The sequence below is a fragment of the Coregonus clupeaformis genome, chromosome 29 (genome assembly GCF_020615455.1).
Source record: "Coregonus clupeaformis isolate EN_2021a chromosome 29, ASM2061545v1, whole genome shotgun sequence".
Taxonomy (NCBI): Eukaryota; Metazoa; Chordata; class Actinopteri; order Salmoniformes; family Salmonidae; genus Coregonus; species Coregonus clupeaformis.
In genome coordinates, this window is record NC_059220.1 from 7224395 (window position 1) to 7249909 (window position 25515).

The following is a 25515-nucleotide window of genomic DNA, read 5'->3' on the forward strand; positions in this document are numbered from 1 at the left end:
TCACTATATCGTATCACTGGAGTATAACTCAGTTATTCACGTTGATTGCTTTCATAAAAGGACACAGGCAGTTTTGAGGTTATCTCAACATGTTTTCAGTTATTTTCCTCTCTGATAAGCGCTAGCTAGACTATTAGCTTATGGCTTTTACCAAACTCAATTAGCTTACATTTAGAGAAGACCACGTCAGAAAAAACAAGCCTTTCCTTCATCTCACTTGTACCAGCGACCTTTACCCCACTACAGTCCTACAGTCAACCTTTAAGGGGAAAACATCACTGTCCCCTCCGCCTTGGCATGCTAGCTAGCGCCGGGGGCTAAATGTGATTAGCAGTCAGAAAGACAGTTAGCTAAGGAAGTGCTACCATCATCAGTGGGCTGACCAAGAATTCCTATTTGGCACTGTCCCAACACGGACACGCTAAGGAAGGACATACAGAAACTGGCTACCGACTGTCTGTTCTATGGGCTTGGCTAGGCTAATGGTCACTAAGCTAACAGCATCACAGAATGTAATGTCACATTTCTTTCTGCGGAAGCTTCTTAGCACAAAGACAAGTCAGAGTTTGGCAAACTAGGTTTTAGATATCTTTTTTTTTTAAATAGCCGCCATATTAGCACCATTGTTTTCAAAAGTTTGATGCCGAACAAATGGGATATACCTGTGTTACTTCAGCATATACCTGTGTTATTTCAGTGGAAAAATTGACTAATATAACATTGCTTTAGCCAGTATAGCATTTGTATTTGTGCTTGTTTATTGTGACATATAGATGTATACTACCGGTCAAAAGATTGGACACGCCTACTTATTCAAGGGTTTTTCTTTATTTTTACTATTTTCTACATTGTAGAATAATAGTGAAGACATAAAACTATGAATTAACACATATGGAATCATGTAGTAGCCCAAAAAGTGTTAAACAAATCCAAATATATTTTATATTTGAGATTCTTCAAATAGCCACCCTTTGACTTGATGACAGCTTTGCACACTCTTGGCATTCTCTCAACCAGCTTCATGAGATAGTCACCTGGAATGCATTTCAATTAACAGGTGTGCCTTCTTAAAACTTAATTTGTGGAATTTATTTCCTTCTTAATGAGTTTGAGCCAATCAGTTGTGTTGTGACAAGGTAGGGGGGGGTATACAGAAGAAGCCCTATTTGGTAAAAGACCAAGTCCATATTATGGCAAGAACAGCTCAAATAAGCAAAGAGAAACAACAGTCTATCATTACTTTAAGACATGAAGGTCAGTCAATCCGGAACATTTCAAGAACTTTGAAAGTTTCTTCAAGTGCAGTCGCAAAAACCATCAAGAGCTATGATGAAACTGGCTCTCATGAGGACCGCCACAGGAATGGAAGACCCAGAGTTACCTCTGCTGCAGAGGATAAGTTCATTAGAGTTACCAGCCTCAGAAATTGCAGCCCAAATAAATGCTTTACAGAGTTCAAGTAACAGACACATCTCAACATCAACTGTTCAGAGGAGACTGCGTGAATCAGCCCTTCATGGTCGAATTGCTGCAAAGAAACCACTCCTAAAGGACATCAATTAGAAGAAGAGACTTGCTTGTGAGACGCGGTGTGGGTGAACGGATGATCTCTGCATGTGTATTTCCCACCGTAAAGCATGGAGGAGGAGGTGTGATGGGGTGGGGGTGCTTTGCTGGTGACACTGTCTGTGATTTATTTAGAATTCAAGGCACACTTAATCAGCATGGCTACCACAGCATTCTGCAGCAATACACCATCCCATCTGGTTTGGGCTTAGTGGGACTATCATTTGTTTTTCAAAAGGACAATGACCCAACACACCTCCAGGCTGTGTAAGGGCTATTTTACCAAGAAGGAGAGTGATGGAGTGCTGCATCAGATGACCTGGCCTCCACAATCCCCTGACCTCAACCAAATTGAGATGGTTTGGGATGAGTCGGGCGGCAGAGTGAAGGAAAAGCAGCCAACAAGTGCTCAGCATATGTAGGAACTCCTTCAAGACTGTTGGAAAAGCATTCCAGGTGAAGCTGGTTGAGAGAATGCCAAGAGTGTGCAAAGCTGTCATCAAGGCAAAGGGTGGCTATTTAAAGAATCTCAACTATAAAATATATTTTGATTTGTTTAACACTTTTTGGGTTACTACATGATTCCATATTTGTTATTTCATAGTTTTGATGTCTTCACTATTATTCTACGATGTAGAAAATAGTAAAAATAAAGAAAAACCCTTGAATGAGTAGGTGTTCTAAAACGTTTGACCCGTAGTGTATAATGTCGCATCCTACCCGGAATATGCAGGCCATAGACATCCATTTATCTTACGTTAAGATCTGACCCTGAATACTAACTTTATTACATTTGAATTATCTATATCCCTGTAAAAACAAAACAGTCAGTGATAAGCACCTCATAAGAACTTTCTACCTGTAAATTCCACAGAAATAACAAGTGTATGAGCTTGCTGAAATATATTATATAGTGTTAGCTGCGTCTGATGAAACTGTAAAGGGCAATAGCTTCAGATTGGGTACATTTTGAAATTAATAACAATGTGATCCCCTAATCTATTCATACAACCAAGCCAATCCATGATGGGGCAGTTTTCCAAAAAGGTATTTTTGTTTCTCAATCGCATTACTTTCAGCCAACAGAAACCTGCTAATTTAGCTGAATATCAGAAAAAGGTTTGTCTATGGCTTTAATATCCTTTAAACAAATCAAAACAAAACAAAAAAGACGGGAAAAAAAGTATATATATCAACCTTCAAAAACATTCAATTTAAAGACATGAAAACAAAGTGATTGCTTTTGATATTGCCACAAATCATTCAGAATTCACCTGATGTCCTGAAAAAAAAGCTTCCGTTGCTATATTAAAAGTGATGTTTTGCATTTCCGTTCTCTCTCTTCTTTTTGTTCTTTTAAAATCTTCTCTCTCAGCTTAGTCTCTCTCTCTCTCTCTCTCTCTCTCTCTCTCTCTCGCTCGCTCAGTCTTTCTGTGGTCAGTTTTTTGTGGGTTCTTTCTGCTCTTTCTGGCCCTTGGCGGTTCTGTTGGTGATATTGTTCAAGCAGGCGCGGACGCCCGCCAGGTGGAGCAGCGAACCCGCCGCCTCCTTCATCTCCTCGTCATCACTCTCTGGCGGCTTTTCTGTGCGCCGCTTTTTTAGCGGGAGGGTGTCGCTAGCCACGTCCATCCGCTGCTTGGCTTTCAGGAAGTGATGCCGCTTCTTGTTGTGCTGCTTGCTGGAAGGCGTGGAGTCTATCGTGTCTATAGGCCAATCGCGCGGCTCCTCCTTCTTGATCTCCAGCTGGATCTTGCTCTTGTCGTCTTCGTCGTCCTCGTAGTCAAAGTCCGAATCGTTGGCGACGTCCCGGGAAACGGGGCCGTTGCCATTGCTGCGGAGACTGGAGTCGCTGGTGTAATCGCTGCCGTCATCCGATTGGTTGGTGCTGTAGGTGTGGTCCACCTTGGGGTCGCTGCTGACCAATGGGGAGTCACAGGGGGGATTGCTGTCGCTACGCTTCCGACAGCCTCCAGACAGCACAGACCTGGAGAGACACAGAGACACAGGTACATAAAAACACACACACTGAAACCGACAGCGGACACGACAGATACACTAACTGATGCCAACATTACACACTTCACAGCTTCCTGCGTTTGACTCATGTCGTTAGCATGTTTACACTGGCCATGTCTGCAGACTCTCACACACACACACACACACACACACACACACATACACATACACACACACACACACACACACACACACACACACACACACACACACACACACACACACACACACACACACACACACACACACACACACACACACACACACACAGGATCTTCAGTGAAGAGGCTACATCAGAAGCACAGAACAGTGCTAGCTGTGACTGCTACCGCTAATCAGTGAGTCATCAGCTAATTACATTTAGGCCTCCCGAGTGGCGCAGTGGTCTAAGACTGAGCCACTAGAGATCCTGGTTCGAATCCAGGCTCTGTCGTAGCCGGCCGCGACCGGGAGACCCATGGGGCGGCGCATAATTGGCCCTACGTCGTCCAGGGTAGAGAATGGCCGGCAGGGATGTAGCTCAGTTGGTAGAGCATGGCGTTTGCAACGCCAGGGTTGTGGGTTCAATTCCCACGGGGGGCCAGTATGAAAAAATAAAATAATGTATGCACTCACTAACTGTAAGTCGCTCTGGATAAGAGCGTCTGCTAAATGACTAAAATGTAATTTAGACCGGTCTCATTTCTGAGTGGTCCCATCAGAGACTGGAGTACGGAGCTAAAGAGCTAAGGCTACAAGGCTGATGATTCTAATGGATTTAGCCCTACACCCTGCCATCAGGTAGAGAATCTGTCAAGCAAAGTAGCACTATGCGCCGCATGTTTGCAACGGCTGGGATTTCAATATAAAACCTGTGACAATTCAATCCCCCCTGGGGATCAAGGAAGTACCATTCGAGTCGATTCACTTTGTGTGACAGGCTGACAGCACTACAGATCCTACATTGGTGATTATCGTAATGTCATGTCACCTTATTGATGTCATTTTGTCATTTTTTTTTTTTTTGTCTTTATTTGAACAGGGAAGACATATTGAGACCAAGTTCTCTTTTACAAATGCGCCCTGTATATACAACATAAATATACACATTATACCCAAACTTATATATATATATATATATATATATATATATATATATACAGTGAGGGGAAAAAAGTATTTGATCCCTTGCTGATTTTGTACATTTGCCCACTGACAAAGACATGAGCAGTCTATAATTTTAATGGTAGGTTTATTTGAACAGTGAGAGACAGAATAACAAAACAAAAATCCAGACAAATGCATGTCAAAAATGTTATAAATTGATTTGCATTTTAATGAGGGAAATAAGTATTTGACCCCTCTGCAAAACATGACTTAGTACTTGGTGACAAAACCCTTGATGGCAATCACAGAGGTCAGACGTTTCTTGTAATTGGCCACCAGGTTTGCACACATCTCAGGAGGAATTTTGTCCCACTCCTCTTTGAGATCTTCTCCAAGTCATTAAGGTTTCGAGGCTGACGTTTGGCAACTCGAACCTTCAGCTCCCTCCACAGATTTTCTATGGGATTAAGGTCTGGAGACTGGCTAGGCAGGCCACTCCAGGACCTTAATGTGCTTCTTCTTGAGCCACTCCTTTGTTGCCTTGGCCGTGTGTTTTGGGTCATTGTCATGCTGGAATACCCATCCACGACCCATTTTCAATGCCCTGGCTGAGGGAAGGAGGTTCTCACCCAAGATTTGACAGTACATGGCCCCGTCCATCGTCCCTTTGCTGCGGTGAAGTTGTCCTGTCCCCTTAGCAGAAAAACACCCCCAAAGCATAATATTTCCACCTCCATGTTTGACGGTGGGGATGGTGTTCTTGGGGTCATAGGCAACATTCCTCCTCTTCCAAACACAGCGAGTTGAGTTGATGGCAAAGAGCTCCATTTTGGTCTCATCTGACCACAACACTTTCACCCAGTTCTCCTCTGAATCATTCAGATGTTCATTGGCAACCTTCAGACGGCCTTGTATATGTGCTTTCTTGAGCAGGGGGACCTTGCGGGCGCTGCAGGATTTCAGTCCTTCACAGCGTAGTGTGTTACCAATTGCTTTCTTGGTGACTATGGTCCCAGCTGCCTTGAAATCATTGACAAGATCCTCCCGTGTAGTTCTGGGCTGATTCCTCACCATTCTCATGATCATTGCAACTCCACGAGGTGAGATCGAGATTGACAGTTCTGTTGTGTTTCTTCCATTTGCGAATAATCGCACCAACTGTTGTCACCTTCTCACCAAGCTGCTTGGCGATGGTCTTGTAGCCCATTCCAGCCTTGTGTAGGTCTACAATCTTGTCCCTGACATCCTTGGAGAGCTCTTTGGTCTTGGCCATGGTGGAGAGTTTGGAATCTGATTGATTGATTGCTTCTGTGGACAGGTGTCTTTTATACAGGTAACAAGCTGAGATTAGGAGCTCGTTACCTGTATAAAAGACACCTGGGAGCCAGAAATCTTTCTGATTGAGAGGGGGTCAAATACTTATTTCCCTCATTAAAATGCAAATCAATTTATAAACAAACGTACAAAATCAGCAGGGGATCAAATACTTTTTTCCCTCACTGTATATACAGTGGGGAAAAAAAGTATTTAGTCAGCCACCAATTGTGCAAGTTCTCCCACTTAAAAAGATGAGAGAGGCCTGTAATTTTCATCATAGGTACACATCAACTATGACAGACAAATTGAGGATTTTTAATGAATTTATTTGCAAATTATGGTGGAAAATAAGTATTTGGTCACCTACAAACAAGCAAGATCTCTGGCTCTCACAGACCTGTAACTTCTTCTTTAAGAGGCTCCTCTGTCCTCCACTCGTTACCTGTATTAATGGCACCTGTTTGAACTTGTTATCAGTATAAAAGACACCTGTCCACAACCTCAAACAGTTACACTACAAACTCCACTATGGCCAAGACCAAAGAGCTGTCAAAGGACACCAGAAACAAAATTGTAGACCTGCACCAGGCTGGGAAGACTGAATCTGCAATAGGTAAGCAGCTTGGTTTGAAGAAATCAACTGTGGGAGCAATTATTAGGAAATGGAAAACATACAAGACCATTGATAATCTCCCTCGATCTGGGGCTCCACGCAAGATCTCACCCCGTGGGGTCAATATGATAACAAGAACGGTGAGCAAAATCCCAGAACCACACGGGGGACCTAGTGAATGACCTGCAGAGAGCTGGGACCAAAGTAACAAAGCCTACCATCAGTAACACACTACGCCGCCAGGGACTCAAATCCTGCAGTGCCAGACGTGTCCCCCTGCTTAAGCCAGTACATGTCCAGGCCCATCTGAAGTTTGCTAGAGTGCATTTGGATGATCCAGAAGAGGATTGGGAGAATGTCATATGGTCAGATGAAACCAAAATATAACTTTTTGGTAAAAACTCAACTCGTCGTGTTTGGAGGACAAAGAATGCTGAGTTGCATCCAAAGAACACCATACCTACTGTGAAGCATGGGGGTGGAAACATTATGCTTTGGGGCTGTTTTTCTGCAAAGGGACCAGGACGACTGATCCGTGTAAAGGAAAGAATGAATGGGGCCATGTATCGTGAGATTTTGAGTGAAAACCTCCTTCCATCAGCAAGGGCATTGAAGATGAAATGTGGCTGGGTCTTTCAGCATGACAATGATCCCAAACACACCGCCCGGGCAACGAAGGAGTGGTAAGAAGCATTTCAAGGTCCTGGAGTGGCCTAGCCAGTCTCCAGATCTCAACCCCATAGAAAATCTTTGGAGGGAGTTGAAAGTCTGTGTTGCCCAGCAACAGCCCCAAAACATCACTGCTATAGAGGAGATCTGCATGGAGGAATGGGCCAAAATACCAGCAACAGTGTGTGAAAACCTTGTGAAGACTTACAGAAAACGTTTGACCTGTGTCATTGCCAACAAAGGGTATATAACAAAGTATTGAAAAACTTTTGTTATTGACCAAATACTTATTTTCCACCATAATTTGCAAATAAATTCATAAAAAATCCTACAATGTGATTTTCTGGATTTCTTTCCCTCATTTTGTCTGTCATAGTTGACGTGTACCTATGATGAAAATTACAGGCCTCTCTCATCTTTTTAAGTGGGAGAACTTGCACAATTGGTGGCTGACTAAATACTTTTTTTCCCCACTGTGTGTATATATATATATATACAGTGATATGAAAAAGTATTTGCCCCCTTTCTAATTTTCTCTACGTTTGCATATTTGTGATACTGAATGTTATCAGATCTTCAACCAAAACCTAATATTAGATAAAGGGAACATAAGTGAACAAATAACACATTTATTTCATTTATTTCATCAACAAAATTATGCAACACCCAATTCCCCTGTGTGAAAAAGTAATTGCCCCCTTACACTCAATAACTGGTTGTGCCACCTTTAGTTGCAATGACTCCAACCAAATGCTTCCTGTAGTTGTTGATCAGTCTCTCACGTCTCTGTAGAGGAATTTTGGCCCACTCTTCCATGCAGAACTGCTTTAACTCAGTGACGTGTGGGTTTTCAAGCATGAACTGCTCGTTTCATGTCCTGCCACCACATCTCAATTGGGATTAGGTCTGGACTTTGACTAGGCCATTCCAAAACTTCCAATTTGTTGCTTTTTAGAAATGTTCATGTAGACTTGATTGTGTGTTTTGGATCATTGTCTTGCTGCATGACCCAGCTGCGCTTCAGCTTCAGCTCACAGACGGAAGGTCTGACATTCTCCTGTAGAATTCTCTGATACAGAGCAGAATTCATGGTTCCTTCTATTAAGGCAAGTTGTCCAGGTCCTGAGGCAGCAAAGCATCTCCAATGGGGAATTTTCCCTGTACCCATCATGAGGTTGCTACAACCTAGCCTATGAATGAAAGTTTACAACGTAGGTGCACAGGTCGAGATAATTTTTAGTAATCAAGGTGACAGACACATTCAATACCGCCTTGCACACTCTTGCCTGCATCTAGCTGATCTAAAGTGTAATCATTAGTCCAACAGTTGCAAACGAGAGTTTCTATTGGACAAATTCTGGTATGTTTATCCCCATTTCATTCCGTTTGCTTCCATTTAAGAAACGTTTTTCAACAGAATCGTTGCAATGAATACACCCCTGATCACAAGCAAACACAGTTCACTTTCATAGCAGCCACATACAAACAGCTCGTTGTATATATAAATCCTCCTCGCATCTATCTATGCGCTCTCCTCCTCTCACCTTTTCCCTTCGCTTGTGGACTTCAGTGCACAACATATCAGCTGTCTGTGACCAGGCGAAAAAAAATATCCAAGCTAACTGCACACAGCCTACATCCTTGTCACATCATAGTCAACATAGCTACTATAACTAATGCGTTAGTAAGCCCGCTACAATCATGCAGTACAGTGTAAAGTTAGCAGCAAGCAGTTTAGCAGTTACACAGGCGGGCCCCAGTGGGAATAAATTAATAAAACCAACAGCTCACCTTAACTTGGAAGAGTTCCAGTGTTGGATAGCCATAACCAGCTAGCTAACGTAGCATCCCTCTCTATTTGAGCTGGGTGTTTGAGTAGGCTAAACTAGCTAGCTGTATTCGATGCTAGCTAAGTAAGTGAAAGTGAACAGAAATATACTATGAAATATGTCTAGCTCGCTCTCTCTCTTGCTTCCCCTTAATTTTGGAAGAAATTAGTTCAAAACCGTACAACTATTGTCTTTCTCTCTCATTGAGTCAACTACTCACCACATGTTATGCACTGCAGTGCTAGCTAGCCGTAGCTTATGCTTTCAGTACTAGATTAATTTTCTGATCCTTTGATTGGGTGGACAACATGTCAGTTCATGCTTGAAGAGTTTTGATAGGTTGGAGGACGTCCTCCGTAAGTTGTCATAATTACTGTGTAAGTCTATGGAAGTGGGTGAGGACCATGAGCCTCCTAGGTTTTGTATTGAAGTCAATGTACCCAGAGGTACACCATGGTGTTACCCTACAGAGTGCTGCTGAGGCTACTGTAGACATTCATTGCAAAGCAGTGTTTTTCAATCAATTATTTGGTGACGTGAATATATTTAGTAACTTTTTTTTAATGTTTTAGTATTTTGATTTTTATGACATTCACTGAGGAGAATGGTCCGCCACTGTTCAACAGCAAAGTTAGATAAGACAGAAGATCTACCGGTCATTCTCCCATGGCAATTACAGGCCAACCAGTCTGTCGTGCAGCTTCCCCACTAACTAATGTTGTTAAAAGCCCAGCTCTGAGTGTCTCTGGCCATCTAGGCTGCTCTGTGCATTTAAACCTCATGAATTATAGGAGGAGCACAGCAGGCTTAGACAACTCTTATCTATTATTCATGTCCAAATGCTCTGTCAGTCAGTCAGTCTCTCTGCCATGAGTGTGTGTATTTGTTTGTGTGTGTGTGTGTGTGTGTGTGTGTGTGTGTGTGTGTGTGTGTGTGTGTGAAAGATATAAAGAATAGATGGGGAGAGTACCTGTTTATGTGTGTATTCTGTTTCTGTGTTTATACTTTGTCAAACTACACTGCTGTGGTATTACAGTTTTTACTGAGCTATAATGTTGAAGCGTTGTGATGGTTTGTGTGCAGCTGTCAGTTGTGTCCCTACCCACCACTTATCCCGGGGTAAAGTTTGATCTGTAGCACCCGGTTAAACAGAGCTCAGCTGGACCACTGTGTTAAACATAGCTCAGCTGGATCACTGTGTTAAATATAAAGCTGGACCACTGTGTTAAACATAGTTCAGCTGGACCACTGTGTTAAACATAAAGCTGGACCACTGTGTTAAACATAGTTCAGCTGGACCACTGTGTTAAACATAAAGCTGGACCACTGTGTTAAACATAGTTCAGCTGGACCACTGTGTTAAACATAGCTCAGCTGGACCACTGTGTTAAACATAGCTCAGCTGGATCACTGTGTTAAACATACAGCTGGACCACTGTGTTAAACATAAAGCTGGACCACTGTGTTAAACATAAAGCTGGACCACTGTGTTAAACATAGCTCAGCTGGACCACTGTGTTATACATAAAGCTGGACCACTGTGTTAAACATAAAGCTGGACCACTGTGTTAAACATAAAGCTGGATCACTGTGTTAAACATAAAGCTGGACCACTGTGTTAAACATAGCTCAGTAGGACCACTGTGTTAAACATAAAGCTGGATCACTGTGTTAAACGTAGTTCAGCTGGATCACTGTGTTAAACATAAAGCTGGATCACTGTGTTAAACATAGTTCAGCTGGATCACTGTGTGAAACATAAAGCTGGATCACTGTGTTAAACATAGTTCAGCTGGATCACTGTGTTAAACATAGCTCAGCTGGACCACTGTGTTAAACATAGCTCAGCTGGATCACTGTGTTAAACATAGTTCAGCTGGACCACTGTGTTAAACATAGCTCAGCTGGATCACTGTGTTAAACATAGCTCAGCTGGATCACTGTGTTAAACATAGCTCAGCTGGATCACTGTGTTAAACATAGCTCAGCTGGATCACTGTGTTAAACATAGCTCAGCTGGATCACTGTGTTAAACATAGCTCAGCTGGATCACTGTGTTAAACATAGTTCAGCTGGACCACTGTGTTAAACATAGTTCAGCTGGATCACTGTGTTAAACATAGCTCAGCTGGACCACTGTGTTAAACATAGTTCAGCTGGATCACTGTGTTTCCATGTGAGGCTTTTACCTGCACACACCTGCGTGTGTGCATATAGTGTGTCCCCACTGAGCACACAATGGTTGAATCAATGTTGTTTCCACATAATTTCAACAAAATTATATTTAACCAACGTGGAATAGACGTTGAATTGACGTCTGTGACCAGTGGGTCTCTCTCTCTATGGCAGATATACCAACCTGACAGCAGCTGTCCTGCTCACTATGGGATTGATGGGTAGTGGTCGTATTCCTGGGTACAGGCCATGACTCATCATTCTGGCTCCGTTCTGGATCACTCCCTGAGGGACTGTAGAGAGTAGAGAGTGAAGAGAAAGAGAGAGAGAGAGAGAGAGAGAGAGAGAGAGAGAGAGAGAGAGAGAGAGAGAGAGGGAGTCAGTAACACACACATATGATACAGTGCACACACTTGAAAAGACATTGACATGATTTGCCATAGGGAAGGAGGGATAAGGATGGGAGGGAAGAGAGATGATGACAGAAAGAGATGGAGGATGGAGGATGATTCACTGCAAAGCCACCAACTCAGAGATGGAGACAATACAGGCCCAGGCAACACTCTTCCATGGCTGTGCAGCAGGGTGGAGTAGTGGCAGTGGTGGAGTCTACCAAGCATGTATTGTAGTGACATGGGATCGAATCCAACCACTGACAGCAGCCTCTAATGTGCTAGTGATGGCTATTTAACAGTCTGATGGCTATTTAACAGTCTGATGGCTGTTTAACAGTCTGATGGCCTGTACTGTAGTTCAGTGAAACATACATGGAACAACGTGCTGTAAGACATATTCTCCTTAGCCCAGTACCAAGGCTTATGAAGTTAGATCAGAGACAGATAGGGCTTGAAAACACACAGAACACCATGGAGAGAGAGAGAGAGAGAGAGAGAGAGAGAGAGAGAGAGAGAGAGAGAGAGAGAGAGAGAGAGAGAGAGAGAGAGAGAGAGAGAGAGAGAGAGAGGAGAGACAGAGAGAGAGTTAACAGAGAAAAGACTATGGAAAAGATGTGGGACAGTGTGTTTGTTTCTAATAACCACTGAGTCCACCCATTGGAATGATAGCCTGAACAACAGACTGAGAGAGAGTAAGTAGGAGGGTCAGCTTATAACATGGTGGGAGAGTGGCTAGCTAGTACGTTCACACACACACTGTTGGGTTAGACCTGAGTTAGACCCCTGTCAATACTCCTCAACACACACATACACACATGTTGGTGTACGTGGGACACAACCTCCCCACAACAGAGAGAAAGATACAGGGATGAACTAATCTAGAGCAGATGGCCGTCTTTGGAGAGAGAAAATTAAAGAGTGAGAGGGGGAAAAATATTATCCGTTTGGAATCATGCTCATTTTACTGCCGAAAGTCACAATTGTTGCCTTGGCAACCCCTCTCCCCCAACTGCCATGGCAACTGTGTACAACTATGTCCGCTATAGTGACAGTTGCTAAACTAGCTAACCAACCAAAAGAAGGCTAAATGGAACAGCAGGGATGAAAATGCTCTCTTTTTGCTTTATCTCCCACCTCCTGAAAAGAGAGGGGGCCACACCCCAACACATACAAACACACACACACACACACACACACACACACACACACACACACACACACACACACACACACTACACACATCCACCTCAACACACACACACACACACACACTAACACATCCACCCCAACACACACACTAACACACACACACACTAACACACACACACTAACACATCCACCTCAACACACACACTAACACACACTAACACACACCCCAACACACACACAACACACACACACACACACACACACACACACACACTAACACATCCACCCCAACACACACACTAACACACACACTAAAAATACACACACACACACACACACTACACACACACACACACACACACACAGTAACACACACACACTAACAACACACACACACTACACACACACACACACACACACACACACACACACTAACACATCCACCCCAACACACACACTAACACACACACAGTAACACACACACACTAACACACACACACTAACACACACACACTAACACACACACACACACACTAACACATCCACCCCATCACACACACTAACACACACACACAGTAACACACACACACACACTAACACACACACACTAACACACACACACTAACACATCCACCCCAACACACACACTAACACACACACTAACACACACACACACTAACACACACACACTAACACACACACACACAGTAACACACACACACTAACACACACACACTAACACACACACACACACTAACACATACACACTAACATACACACTAACACACACACACCGGCAGTCAGGCTGTGTGTGTGATAGGATGTGAAGTGACAGAGAGACGCAGAGAGGGCATGGCTTTAGCGTGGTTGGACTAGCACAGGGATGGGCAACCCCAGTCCTCGGGGGCCTGATTGGTGTCACACTTTTGCCCCAGCTCCAGCTAACACACCTGACTCCAATAATCAACTAATCGCGATCTTCAGTTTAGAATGCAATTAGTTTAATCAGCTGTTTGCTAGAGATGGGGGAAAAAGTGTGTCCCCCCTAGGACTGGAGTTGCCCATCCCTGGGCTAGCAGGATGAAAGGCTAGTGGGAACCTCCTTTGTAGCTCCATTGTAGCAGGTCCACGATGCTGTCCATTCATACACGGGGGGACATCAGGGGATGGGCTAACGGCCTTTAGAGAGAAAAGTGGACACAGGAACGACTGGATAGGAAGGTAATAAATAAAGCAGCGTCAAATCAAACGGTAGAGAGTAGTATCAAGTCGTATAGTTTCAAACAGTGTCAGACCTCTGATATGGATCTGACTGACTGTCTGTGTGCATCCATGGTAGATGAATGTCTAGGCTTGTAGAACCTAACCTCTCAACATCTCCATCCGTTTCTCTTTCTCTCTTATATCCAGCACTCTCTTTCAAACCACCTCAATCTCTACCTCCCTCTACTAATCGCTCTCTCACTCTAAAGGTGGCATCCCAAATGGCACCCTATCCTCTATATAGTGCACTACTTTTGACCAGAGTTCCATTGCCCCTGGTCAAAAGTAGTATACTATATAGAGGATAGGGTGCCATTTGGGAGACAACCAAAGTGTTATGTCTGCAATCTGCTCTCTACGTTAATTCTGATGGGGGACTTCCTGATGTGCTTATTTAAAGCGGGTAGACACTGAAGCTCTCATAGCGGCCAGATGTCAAAGGTCAATCTGAGACCCGGGAACATTGGCAGTTGGCTCCTAACCAGATCCATACATACACACTCACTGGAATGGAATACAGTTGTGAACTTTGACCTCTCGATCAATGTAGTGCACCTGATGCCTCCCCTCCATGACAGACACAGGAGCGTAGAACTAGAGCTGGTAGAATGGACAATCCTGATAGGTCCAACTGACTGACTGACACATGTGTTACACAGTCTTACCACTAGGGGGAGAGCCTCTCTACACTATACGCAGAGGTAGAGCAGGGGATAGACAGGGGCAACCACTCACACTCAATTTCTCTTTCTCCTTTCACATGACTGTCTCTCTATAGCTGTGTTCGAATACTCATACTAACCATACTATTTGTGATGTAAATTGAGTATGTAGTATGCTTATTGGTCATAGTATGGATATAGTTAGTATGCCAATCGTTCCCGGATGTCGTACTAAATTTGCCAAAATATGAAGTATACAAGCACGGGACACTATTTCCATGCTTATAGGGCCCATAATACAATTCTTCAGAAAATGGGCGTGGCTTCACAACGTTTTCAGATTTCAAGAAAATGGCAGAAAATATGCAGCCGAAGTCCGACGAGATACAATTTCATTGCTTTAACTACTTATGTTGAGCAATTTAATAAAGTAATGACTTTTCAAATAAGTTACGTTACTTGTTATGTTGGCTGACAATTTATTAGCTACGCTATCCTTACGAACCGCAGCATATCATTACAGCAGTATGTACTGGTATGTTAGCTAGCTACCTAACGTTAGTTGGCTACTAATACATCGAACTTGCCATTATATTATCTAAATGTCATTTTTAGCTTGGTGGTATAGTCGTGCGTTCTCAATGGTCATTGTTAATTCGCTCTGGCTATCTACTCCGATTTCAGAGCACTCTAGTCTGAGTGTGCCAGAGCGCAGAATAACTGACAAATTTACGAATGCTCAACACCCGTTGAATATGGCCGATGTCAGTAAACGTCGGCAAACAATTGTTGCCAGCAGCACAGTTACAGTCACCAACGCTCTGGATAACATGAAAACAGCCTAACCAGCTCTGCTAGGGTGAGTAAAATGGTGTCTGGAAGTAGCTAGCTTGGGTGCTTGATGCCGTTGTGAGGTCAGAACGCTCGGATCAACCCTACTCCTCGGCCAGAGCGTCCAGTGTATGCTCCCAGAGCGAAACGCTCTGAATTTACAAACTGACAATCTGACAACGCTCTGAATTTACGAACACCCAGAGCGCACTCCAGATTTAATTTACGAACACACCCGATGTCGTAAAATGTCTAGCTAGTAATTTGTTACGCTAACAAGAGGTTGCATAGCAACAGCATCAACTTCCGGTAGACAAGCGAAGCGCTAGTACGCTCAACTGAAAGGATACCGTTAGTTTACAGTATACTAAAATGAACTAATAGTATATAGTATGTAGTATATACTCATTAAGTATGTAGTATACAGTATGTTAGTATGGGTATTCGAACACAGCTTATGTCTCTCTTGATCTGTCTGTCTGAATGACAATCTCTCTCTCCCACTCAATTCAATTTCAATTTCAAGGGCTTTATTGGCATGGGAAACATATGTTTACATTGCCAAAGCAAGTGAAATACATAATAAACAAAAGTGAAATAAACAATAAATATTAACAGTAAACATTACACTCACAAAAGTTCCAAAAGAATAAAGACATTTCATATGTCATATTATGTCTATATACAGTGTTGTAACAATGTGTAAATAGTTAAAGTACAAATGGTAAAATAAATATACATAAATATGGGTTTACAATGGTGTTTGTTCTTCACTGGTTGCCCTTTTCTTGTGGCAACAGGTCACAAATCTTGCTGCTGTGATTCAACCCTGTGGTATTTCACCCAGTAGATATGGGAGGTGATCAAATGTGGATTTGTTTTCAAATTCTTTGTGGGTCTGTGTAATCTGAGGGAAATCTGTATCTCTAATATGGTCATACATTTGGCAGGACGTTAGGAAGTGCAGCTCAGTTTCCACCTCATTTTGTGGCAGTGTGCACATAGCCTGTCTTCTCTTGAGAGCCAGGTCTGCTTACGGCAGCCTTTCTCAATAGCAAGGCTATGCTCACTGAGTCTGTACATAGTCAAAGCTTTCCTTAATTTTGGGTCAGTCACAGTGGTCAGGTATTCTGCCACTGTGTACTCTCTATTTAGGGCCAAATAGTATTCTAGTCTGCTCTGTTTTTTGGTTAATTATGTTTTTGCAGACCTCTCTCTCTCTCTCTCTCTCTCTCTCCCTCCCTCCCTCCCTCCCTCCCTCTCTCTCTCCCTCCCTCCTTCTCTCCATCAGCTTTTTTCCTTCTCCCCCAGGTTCTGGTTATAGGGTAATCTGATCTTAGATCTGTGGTTGAGAGTCAGCACATTGATATGCCCAATGAACGCACTAATCTCATCATTAAACGGACCATACACACACACACACACACACACACACACACACACACGACATAACACACCTCAGTTCACACCATAGACTTTGATGCATGTCAAATCCATTGACCTTCTCTTCCTCCTTTAAGGTCAAAACGTTAAACCCCAATGTAATTTGTCGTATTTCATCTGCATTCTGGATGTTCAGGTTAATCCACTATACAAAACTGGAGATTCACCAGGGCATTATGTGTATTCTCTATTTCATCTAACCTTTGTACTAATATTTTTAACAAGTAAGTTGGCTGAGTGTAAACACATTCTCTTTATAAGCAAAGAATGGGAATGAATGGGAAGAGTTGCAATACATTTGACTGTTTTTCTTATCACAAATACGACCTCTGTGCAAAGTAATGTCAATGCACTGACCTATAAACAGTCACCATGAGGACCTAGGCCTAATTCACTTCAATAAACCATTGTTTTTATTAACAATGAGCAGTACAACAACAGGGTCAGCCAGCATCACTAACTCTTTATTGGACCTGTAAAGCAGTTGTAGGGGATGCCATTCACATCCCCGGCACAAAGACTAGTACCTAACACAATACAGTCACTAAAGTCTCTAACCTAGTGCCATATACCCATAAATCACAGCCTAGTGATTTAAACAAACTGCTGACTGGCCTTGTATTGAAAAGCCATGTCTCTCTCCTTCAGAATGTCTCTTTATCTATTGGTAGAAGAGAGACAAGGAGAGGACATGGAAAAGGAGAAAAGAGGAAAGATGCAGGTCTTCAAACCTCTGGTGCTATTCTCCAGACAGGGGAGGGCTGTGGGTCTTCAAACCTCTGGTGCTATTCTCCAGACAGGGGAGGGCTGTGGGTCTTCAAACCTCTGGTGCTATTCTCCAGACAGGGGAGAGCTGTGGGTCTTCAAACCTCTGGTGCTATTCTCCAGACAGGGGAGGGCTGTGGGTCTTCAAACCTCTGGTGCTATTCTCCAGACATGGGAGAGCTGTGGGTCTTCAAACCTCTGGTGCTATTCTCCAGACAGGGGAGGGCTGTGGGTCTTCAAACCTCTGGTGCTATTCTCCAGACAGGGGAGGGCTGTGGGTCTTCAAACCTCTGGTGCTATTCTCCAGACAGGGGAGGGCTGTGGGTCTTCAAACCTCTGGTGCTATTCTCCAGATAGCGGAGGGCTGTGGGTCTTCAAACCTCTGGTGCTATTCTCCAGACAGGGGAGGGCTGTGGGTCTTCAAACCTCTGGTGCTATTCTCCAGGTAGCGGAAGGCTGTGGGTCTTCAAACCTCTGGTGCTATTCTCCAGATAGCGGAGGGCTGTGGGTCTTCAAACCTCTGGTGCTATTCTCCAGATAGCGGAAGGCTGTGGGTCTTCAAACCTCTGGTGCTATTCTCCAGATAGCGGAAGGCTGTGGGTCTTCAAACCTCTGGTGCTATTCTCCAGACAGGGAGGGCTGTGGGTCTTCAAACCTCTGGTGCTATTCTCCAGATAGCGGAAGGCTGTGGGTCTTCAAACCTCTGGTGCTATTCTCCAGATAGCGGAAGTCTGTGGGTCTTCAAACCTCTGGTGCTATTCTCCAGACAGGGGAGGGCTGTGGGTCTTCAAACCTCTGGTGCTATTCTCCAGATAGCGGAAGGCTGTGGGTCTTCAAACCTCTGGTGCTATTCTCCAGACAGGGGAGGGCTGTGGGTCTTCAAACCTCTGGTGCTATTCTCCAGACAGGGGAGGGCTGTGGGTCTTCAAACCTCTGGTGCTATTCTCCAGATAGCGGAAGGCTGTGGGTCTTCAAACCTCTGGTGCTATTCTCCAGATAGCGGAAGGCTGTGGGTCTTCAAACCTCTGGTGCTATTCTCCAGACAGGGGAGGGCTGTGGGTCTTCAAACCTCTGGTGCTATTCTCCAGATAGCGGAAGGCTGTTGGTCTTCAAACCTCTGGTGCTATTCTCCAGATAGCGGAAGGCTGTGGGTCTTCAAACCTCTGGTGCTATTCTCCAGATAGCGGAAGGCTGTGGGTCTTCAAACCTCTGGTGCTATTCTCCAGATAGCGGAAGGCTGTGGGTCTTCAAACCTCTGGTGCTATTCTCCAGATAGCGGAAGGCTGTGGGTCTTCAAACCTCTGGTGAGATAGTGGGTACCTCTGCTATTCTCCAGATAGCGGAAGGCTGTGGGTCTTCAAACCTCTGGTGCTATTCTCCAGACAGGGAGGGCTGTGGGTCTTCAAACCTCTGGTGCTATTCTCCAGATAGCGGAAGGCTGTGGGTCTTCAAACCTCTGGTGCTATTCTCCAGATCGCGGAAGGCTGTGGGTCTTCAAACCTCTGGTGCTATTCTCCAGATAGCGGAAGGCTGTGGGTCTTCAAACCTCTGGTGCTATTCTCCAGATAGCGGAAGGCTGTGGGTCTTCAAACCTCTGGTGCTATTCTCCAGATCGCGGAAGGCTGTGGGTCTTCAAACCTCTGGTGCTATTCTCCAGACAGCGGAAGGCTGTGGGTCTTCAAACCTCTGGTGCTATTCTCCAGATCGGAAGGCTGTGGGTCTTCAAACCTCTGGTGCTATTCTCCAGATAGCGGAGGCTGTGGGTCTTCAAACCTCTGGTGCTATTCTCCAGACAGGGGAGAGCTGTGGGTCTTCAAACCTCGGGTGCTATTCTCCAGATAGCGGAAGGCTGTGGGTCTTCAAACCTCAGGTGCTATTCTCCAGACAGGGGAGGGCTGTGGGTCTTCAAACCTCTGGTGCTATTCTCCAGATAGCGGAAGGCTGTGGGTCTTCAAACCTCTGGTGCTATTCTCCAGACAGGGGAGGGCTGTGGGTCTTCAAACCTCTGGTGCTATTCTCCAGACAGGGGAGAGCTGTGGGTCTTCAAACCTCTGGTGCTATTCTCCAGATAGGGGAGGGCTGTGGGTCTTCAAACCTCTGGTGCTATTCTCCAGACAGGGGAGAGCTGTGGGTCTTCAAACCTCTGGTGCTATTCTCCAGATACGGGAGGGCTGTGGGTCTTCAAACCTCTGGTGCTATTCTCCAGACAGGGGAGGGCTGTGGGTCTTCAAACCTCTGGTGCTATTCTCCAGACAGGGAGGGCTGTGGGTCTTCAAACCTCTGGTGCTATTCTCCAGACAGGGGAGGGCTGTGGGTCTTCAAACCTCTGGTGCTATTCTCCAGATAGCGGAAGGCTGTGGGTCTTCAAACCTCTGGTGCTATTCTCCAGACAGGGGAGGGCTGTGGGTCTTCAAACCTCTGGTGCTATTCTCCTGAGGGGAGGGCTGTGGGTCTTTGTATCAACACAATACCCTGGATAGACTGAGAGAGTAAATACAGAGAGAGAGAGAGGGATGGAGGGAGAGAGAGAGATGGAGGGATAGAGAGAGATGGAGGGCGAGAGAGAGAGAGAGAGAGGGATGGGAGAGAGAGAGAGAGATAGAGAGAGAGAGAGAGAGAGAGAGAGAGAGAGAGAGAGAGAGAGAGAGAGAGAGAGAGAGAGAGAGAGAGAGAGAGAGAGAGAGAGAGAGAGAGAGAGAGAGAGAGAGAGAGAGAGAGAGAGAGAGAGAGAGAGAGAGAGAGAGAGAGAGAGAGAGAGGAGGGATGGAGGGGTCTGTAAACTGTGGTCCATGCTATGCTCCAGTGGGTCTTTACACCAAGGGAGGAAGGTTTCTTTACTCAAACAGACACACACACACAGGTTTCTATACTCACAAAGATGAGCAGTGGAGCAGACAGGCAGACAGACAGGCAAACAAGAGCAGAGCAGATAGGGCAGACAGGGAGACAGAGCAGATAGGGCAGACAGGCAAACAAGCAGGCAGACAGACAGGCAGAAAGAGATGATAGGGCAGACAGGCAGGCAGGCAGACAGACAGACAGACAGGCAGAAAGGCAGACAGACAGACAGGCAGTAAGGCAGACAGACAGAGCAGAAAGGCAGGCAGACAGACAGACAGTCAGGCAGAAAGGCAGACAGACAGAGCAGAAAGGCAGACAGACAGACAGACAGACAGACAGACAGACAGACAGAGCAGAGCAGAGCAGAAAGGCAGACAGACAGAGCAGAAAGGCAGACAGACAGAGCAGAAAGGCAGACAGACAGAGCAGAAAGGCAGACAGACAGACAGAGCAGAAAGGCAGACAGACAGAGCAGAAAGGCAGACAGACAGAAAAGACAGGCAGGCAGACAGGCTCTTCATTAGCAGAATAACTTCCTAGGTCAAAACACTATAAACAGAGATTGAAACACACACATGTAAAGCACTCAAACGCTCACATGCACAGAAATACACACAGACACACGTTAGCCATTAGCCCGAGGGATAAAGGGTTAAATAATCAATGCTATAGAATATAGAATTACTATATAGCACTGATGGTGGCCATTTACACTGAGTGTACAAAACATTACATGGACTCTTTCCATGACATACAATGCATTCGGAAAGTATTCAGACCCCTTTACTTTTTCCACATGTTACGTTACAGCCTTATTCTAAAATTGATAAAATTGTTTATTTTTCCTCATCAATGTACACAATACCCCATAATGACAAAGCAAAAACAGGTTTTTAGAAATGTTTGCAAATGTACTAAAAATAAAAAAACTTAAATATAACATTTACATAAGTATTGAGACCCTTTACGCAGTAATATGCCATTTAGCAGACGCTTTTATCCAAAGCGACTTACAGTCATGTGTGCATACATTTTTACGTATGGGTGGTCCCGGGGATCGAACCCACTACCCTGGCGTTACAAGCGCCATGCTCTACCAATTGAGCTACAGAGGACCAGTACTTTGTTGAAGCACCTTGGACAGCAATTACAGCCTCAAAGTCTTCTTGGGTATGACGCAGCAAGCTTGGCACACCTGTATTTGAGGAGTTTCTCCCATTCTTCTCTGCAGATCCTCTTAAGCTCTGTCAGGTTGGATGGGGAGCATCGCTGCACAGCTATTTTCAGGTCTCTCCAGAGATGTGCGATCCTGTTCCAGTCCGGGCTCTGGCTGGGCCACTCAAGGACATTCATTCAGAAACTTGTCCCGAAGCCACTCCTGCGTTGTCTTAGCTGTGTGCTTAGAGTTGTTGTCCTGTTGGAAGGTGAACATTCGCCCAAGTCTGAGGTCCTGAGCGCTCCGGAGCAGGTTTTCATCAAGTAACTCTCTGTACTTTGCTCCGTTCATCTTTCCCTCGATCCTGACTAGTCTCCCAGTCCCTACCGCTGAAAAACATCCACACAGCATGATGCTGCCACCACCATGCTTCACCGTAGGGATGGTGCCAGGTTTCCTCTAGACGTGATGCTTGGCATTCAGGCCAAAGAGTTCAATCTTGGTTTCATCAGACCAGAGAATCTTGTCCTTTAGGTACCTTTTGGCAAACTCCAAGTGGGCTGTCATGTGCCTTTTACTGAGGAGTGGCTTCCATCTGGCCACTCTACCATAAAGGCCTGATTGGTGGAGTGCTGCAGAGATGTTTGTCTTTCTGGAAGGTTCTCCCATCTCCACAGAGGAACTCTGGAGCTCTGTCAGAGTGACCAGCGAGTTCTTGGTCACCTTCCTGAACAAGGCCCTTCTCCCCCGATTGCTCAGTTTGGCCGGGCGGCCAGCTCTAGGAAGAGTCTTGGTGGTTCCAAACTTCTTCCATTTAAGAATGATGGAGGCCACTGTGCCTCGACAAAATCCTGTCTCGGAGCTCTACGGACAATTCCTTCGACTTCATGGCTTGGTTTTTGCTCTGACATGCACTGTCAAATGTGGGACCTTATATAGACAGGTGCGTGCCTTTCCAAATAATGTCCAATCAATTGAATTTACCACAGGTGGACTCCAATCAAATTGTAGAAACATCCCAAGGAGGATCAATGGAAACAGGATGCACCTGAGCTCAATTTCGAGTCTCATAGCAAAGGGTCTGAATACTTCTGTAAATAAGGCATTTCTGTTTTTTATTTGTAATACATTTGCAAAAAAAATGTTTTCGCTTTGTCATTATGGGGTATTGTGTGTAGATTGATGAGGCAAAAAAACAATTTAATCAATTTTAGAATAAGGCTGTAACGTAACAAAACGTGGAAAAAGTCAAGGGGTCTGAATACTTTCCGAATGCACTTTCCGAAATCTATGATCCCTTATTGATGTCACTTGTGAAATCCTCTTCAATCAGTGTAGATGAAGGGGAGGAGACAGGTTAAATCAGGATTTTTAAGCCTGGAGACAATTGAGACATGGATTGTGTATGTGTGCCATTCAGATGGTGAATGGACAGGACAAAATATTTAAGTGCCTTTGAACGGGGTATGGTAGTAGGTGCCATGCGCAACGGTTTTTGTCAAGAACTGCAAGGCTGCTCGGTTTTTCTCGCTCAACAGTTTCCCGTGTGTATCAAGAATGGTCCACCACACAACGGACATCCAGCCAACTTGACACAACTGTGGGAAGCATTGGAGTCAACATGGGCCAGCATCCCTGTGGAACACTTTTGACACCTTGTAGAGTCCACAATTATAATTATTGTGTTTGTATTAAAGTCTTCATTTCTCATGCCTTCTCCTATTCCGCTGAACACACACACACACACACACACACACACACACACACACACACACACACACACACACACATACACACAGGGCAATGAAAAACCATCTATCTCCATCTCTCTCCTCCAAGAAAAAGGAGAATATATCTGTATATATATATTTTTGTGGGAGCAGTAGAGACAGACTCAGACATGTAGATGTTGAAGCTATAAAAATAGGCCATCAATGTTGTTGCCAGGTAACATAGTGTGTTTATCAAACTAATGGAATGGCTTCTCCTGGGTCATAGAAAGTGTGTGTGTGTGTGTGTGTGTGTGTGTGTGTGTGTGTGTGTGTGTGTGTGTGTGTGTGTGTGTGTGTGTCTTCACAGAAGACTGAAATATAACAAAACCGTTTGACATAGAAACACCGGATTTTCAGCGTGTTTGAAAAAAAAAAAATGTTTATTAATTATGAAATTATGAAAGATATTTATAACATTCCACCCATGAGGCCACTAGGTCATTTGACTGCAGGAAAGGGCTACATTACACATTTCTTTGAGAAGGGCTTTGAGAAAAAGGACAGTTGCAGCATCAGCTGATTTGTGGTCACAAATTCTACAGTCAAACACAGAGTGGACAGAGACATTGTGGTCAGGATCAGAGGGTTTGCGGTCAGAATGAAGAGGTTGTGGTTGAGGTTGATATACATGATCCTCTCCTCTCCTCTCCTCTCTTTGTCGTTCACAGTCAGCCCATTGACACCCCTATCAGATGACAGCACAATCAAAGCCTACTTGAACAGAGCAATACTCAATTATCAAAGCCAAACAAACTGCATAATATTAAGAAATGCTATAGATGGAAGGACAGTAGTGTAGAAACCTACCAGAAAACATTTAGCAACAACAAATTCAATCCCTTTTAGACAACTTCCTGGACAAAACGTTCCACTGCAATAGTGAAGGTGTAAACTTGGCAGTAGAAAGCCTAAACAGTATATTTGACCTCTCAGCTTCGCCCACAAATCTAAACATTTCAACGAGACAACCTAAGAAAATTAACAACAATGACACTGGGAAAATTGAAAAAAATCAAAACAATTGGAACACACTACACAAAAAACAACATCTCCAATTTTTTTGGCCCTATAACAAACAGCAAACACATATACATGATCGATCAATTAAAGACTACCAGAACCCACTGGATTCTCCAATTACATTGAATGAACTACAGGACAAAATACAAACCCTTCAACCCAAAAAGGCCTGTGGTGTTGATGGTATCCTAAATGAAATGATAAAATATACAGACCACAAATTCCAATTGGCTATACTTAAACTCTTTAACATCATCCTCAGCTCTGGCATCTTCCCCAATATTTGGAACCAAGAACTGATCACCCCAATCCACAAAAGTGGAGACAAATTTGACCCCAATAACTACCCTGGGATAAGTGTCAACAGCAACCTCTGGGAAAATTCTCTGCATTATCATTAACAGCAGACTCCTACATTTCCTCAGTGAAAACAATGTACTGAGCAAATGTCAAATTGGCTTTTTGACAAATGACCTACTGTATGACAGGCCACGTATTAACCCTGCACACCCTTCTTGACAAACAAACAAAACTAAAGCAAAATGCTTTGTTGATTTCAAAAAAGCTTTTGACTCAATTGTGACCGACCGCCTTGATTTTGGTCATATGTAGCAATATTTGAAATGGTGTTTTTTACATTGGATAAAAGCAGAGACACAGAGCTACAAAATGGTATATCATACACTGCATTTAAGGGAACAATAGGAAAGTAATTCTGCTTTGAAAGTTGATAAACTTGTAATCTCACTTTTTGAGAAAATGGCCTTTGAATGTTTCGGTACCTAGTGAAGAGCTCTTCTTTGTCTACACCCATTCAGCAATGTTTACACCCTCTTAAGCTTTAGCCCCACCCATCTTGTTTCGCGCTCGGAGCATTCAGAGCGCACACTTGACGCTCTGGCCGATGTGTTGTTTGAGCGGAGTGTTCTGACCTCACAACGGCAGTC

General features: G+C 44.2%; 1 protein-coding gene across 2 annotated transcripts in view; it reads right to left on the bottom strand.

Moving 5' to 3' along the window:
- Nucleotides 1-2204: 2204 nt before the first annotated feature.
- Nucleotides 2205-25515, bottom strand: part of LOC123482222 (forkhead box protein N3-like) — a 126546-nt gene continuing 103235 nt past the window's right edge. For both annotated transcript variants that reach the window (XM_045209088.1, XM_045209087.1), the window contains exons 5-6: nucleotides 11456-11564; nucleotides 2205-3550 (exon numbers count right to left, since the gene is read on the bottom strand). In XM_045209088.1, coding sequence (XP_045065023.1) covers nucleotides 3004-3550; nucleotides 11456-11564 — 656 coding nt within the window. In that variant the 3' untranslated portion in view covers nucleotides 2205-3003. The remainder of the gene's footprint in view (nucleotides 3551-11455; nucleotides 11565-25515) is intronic.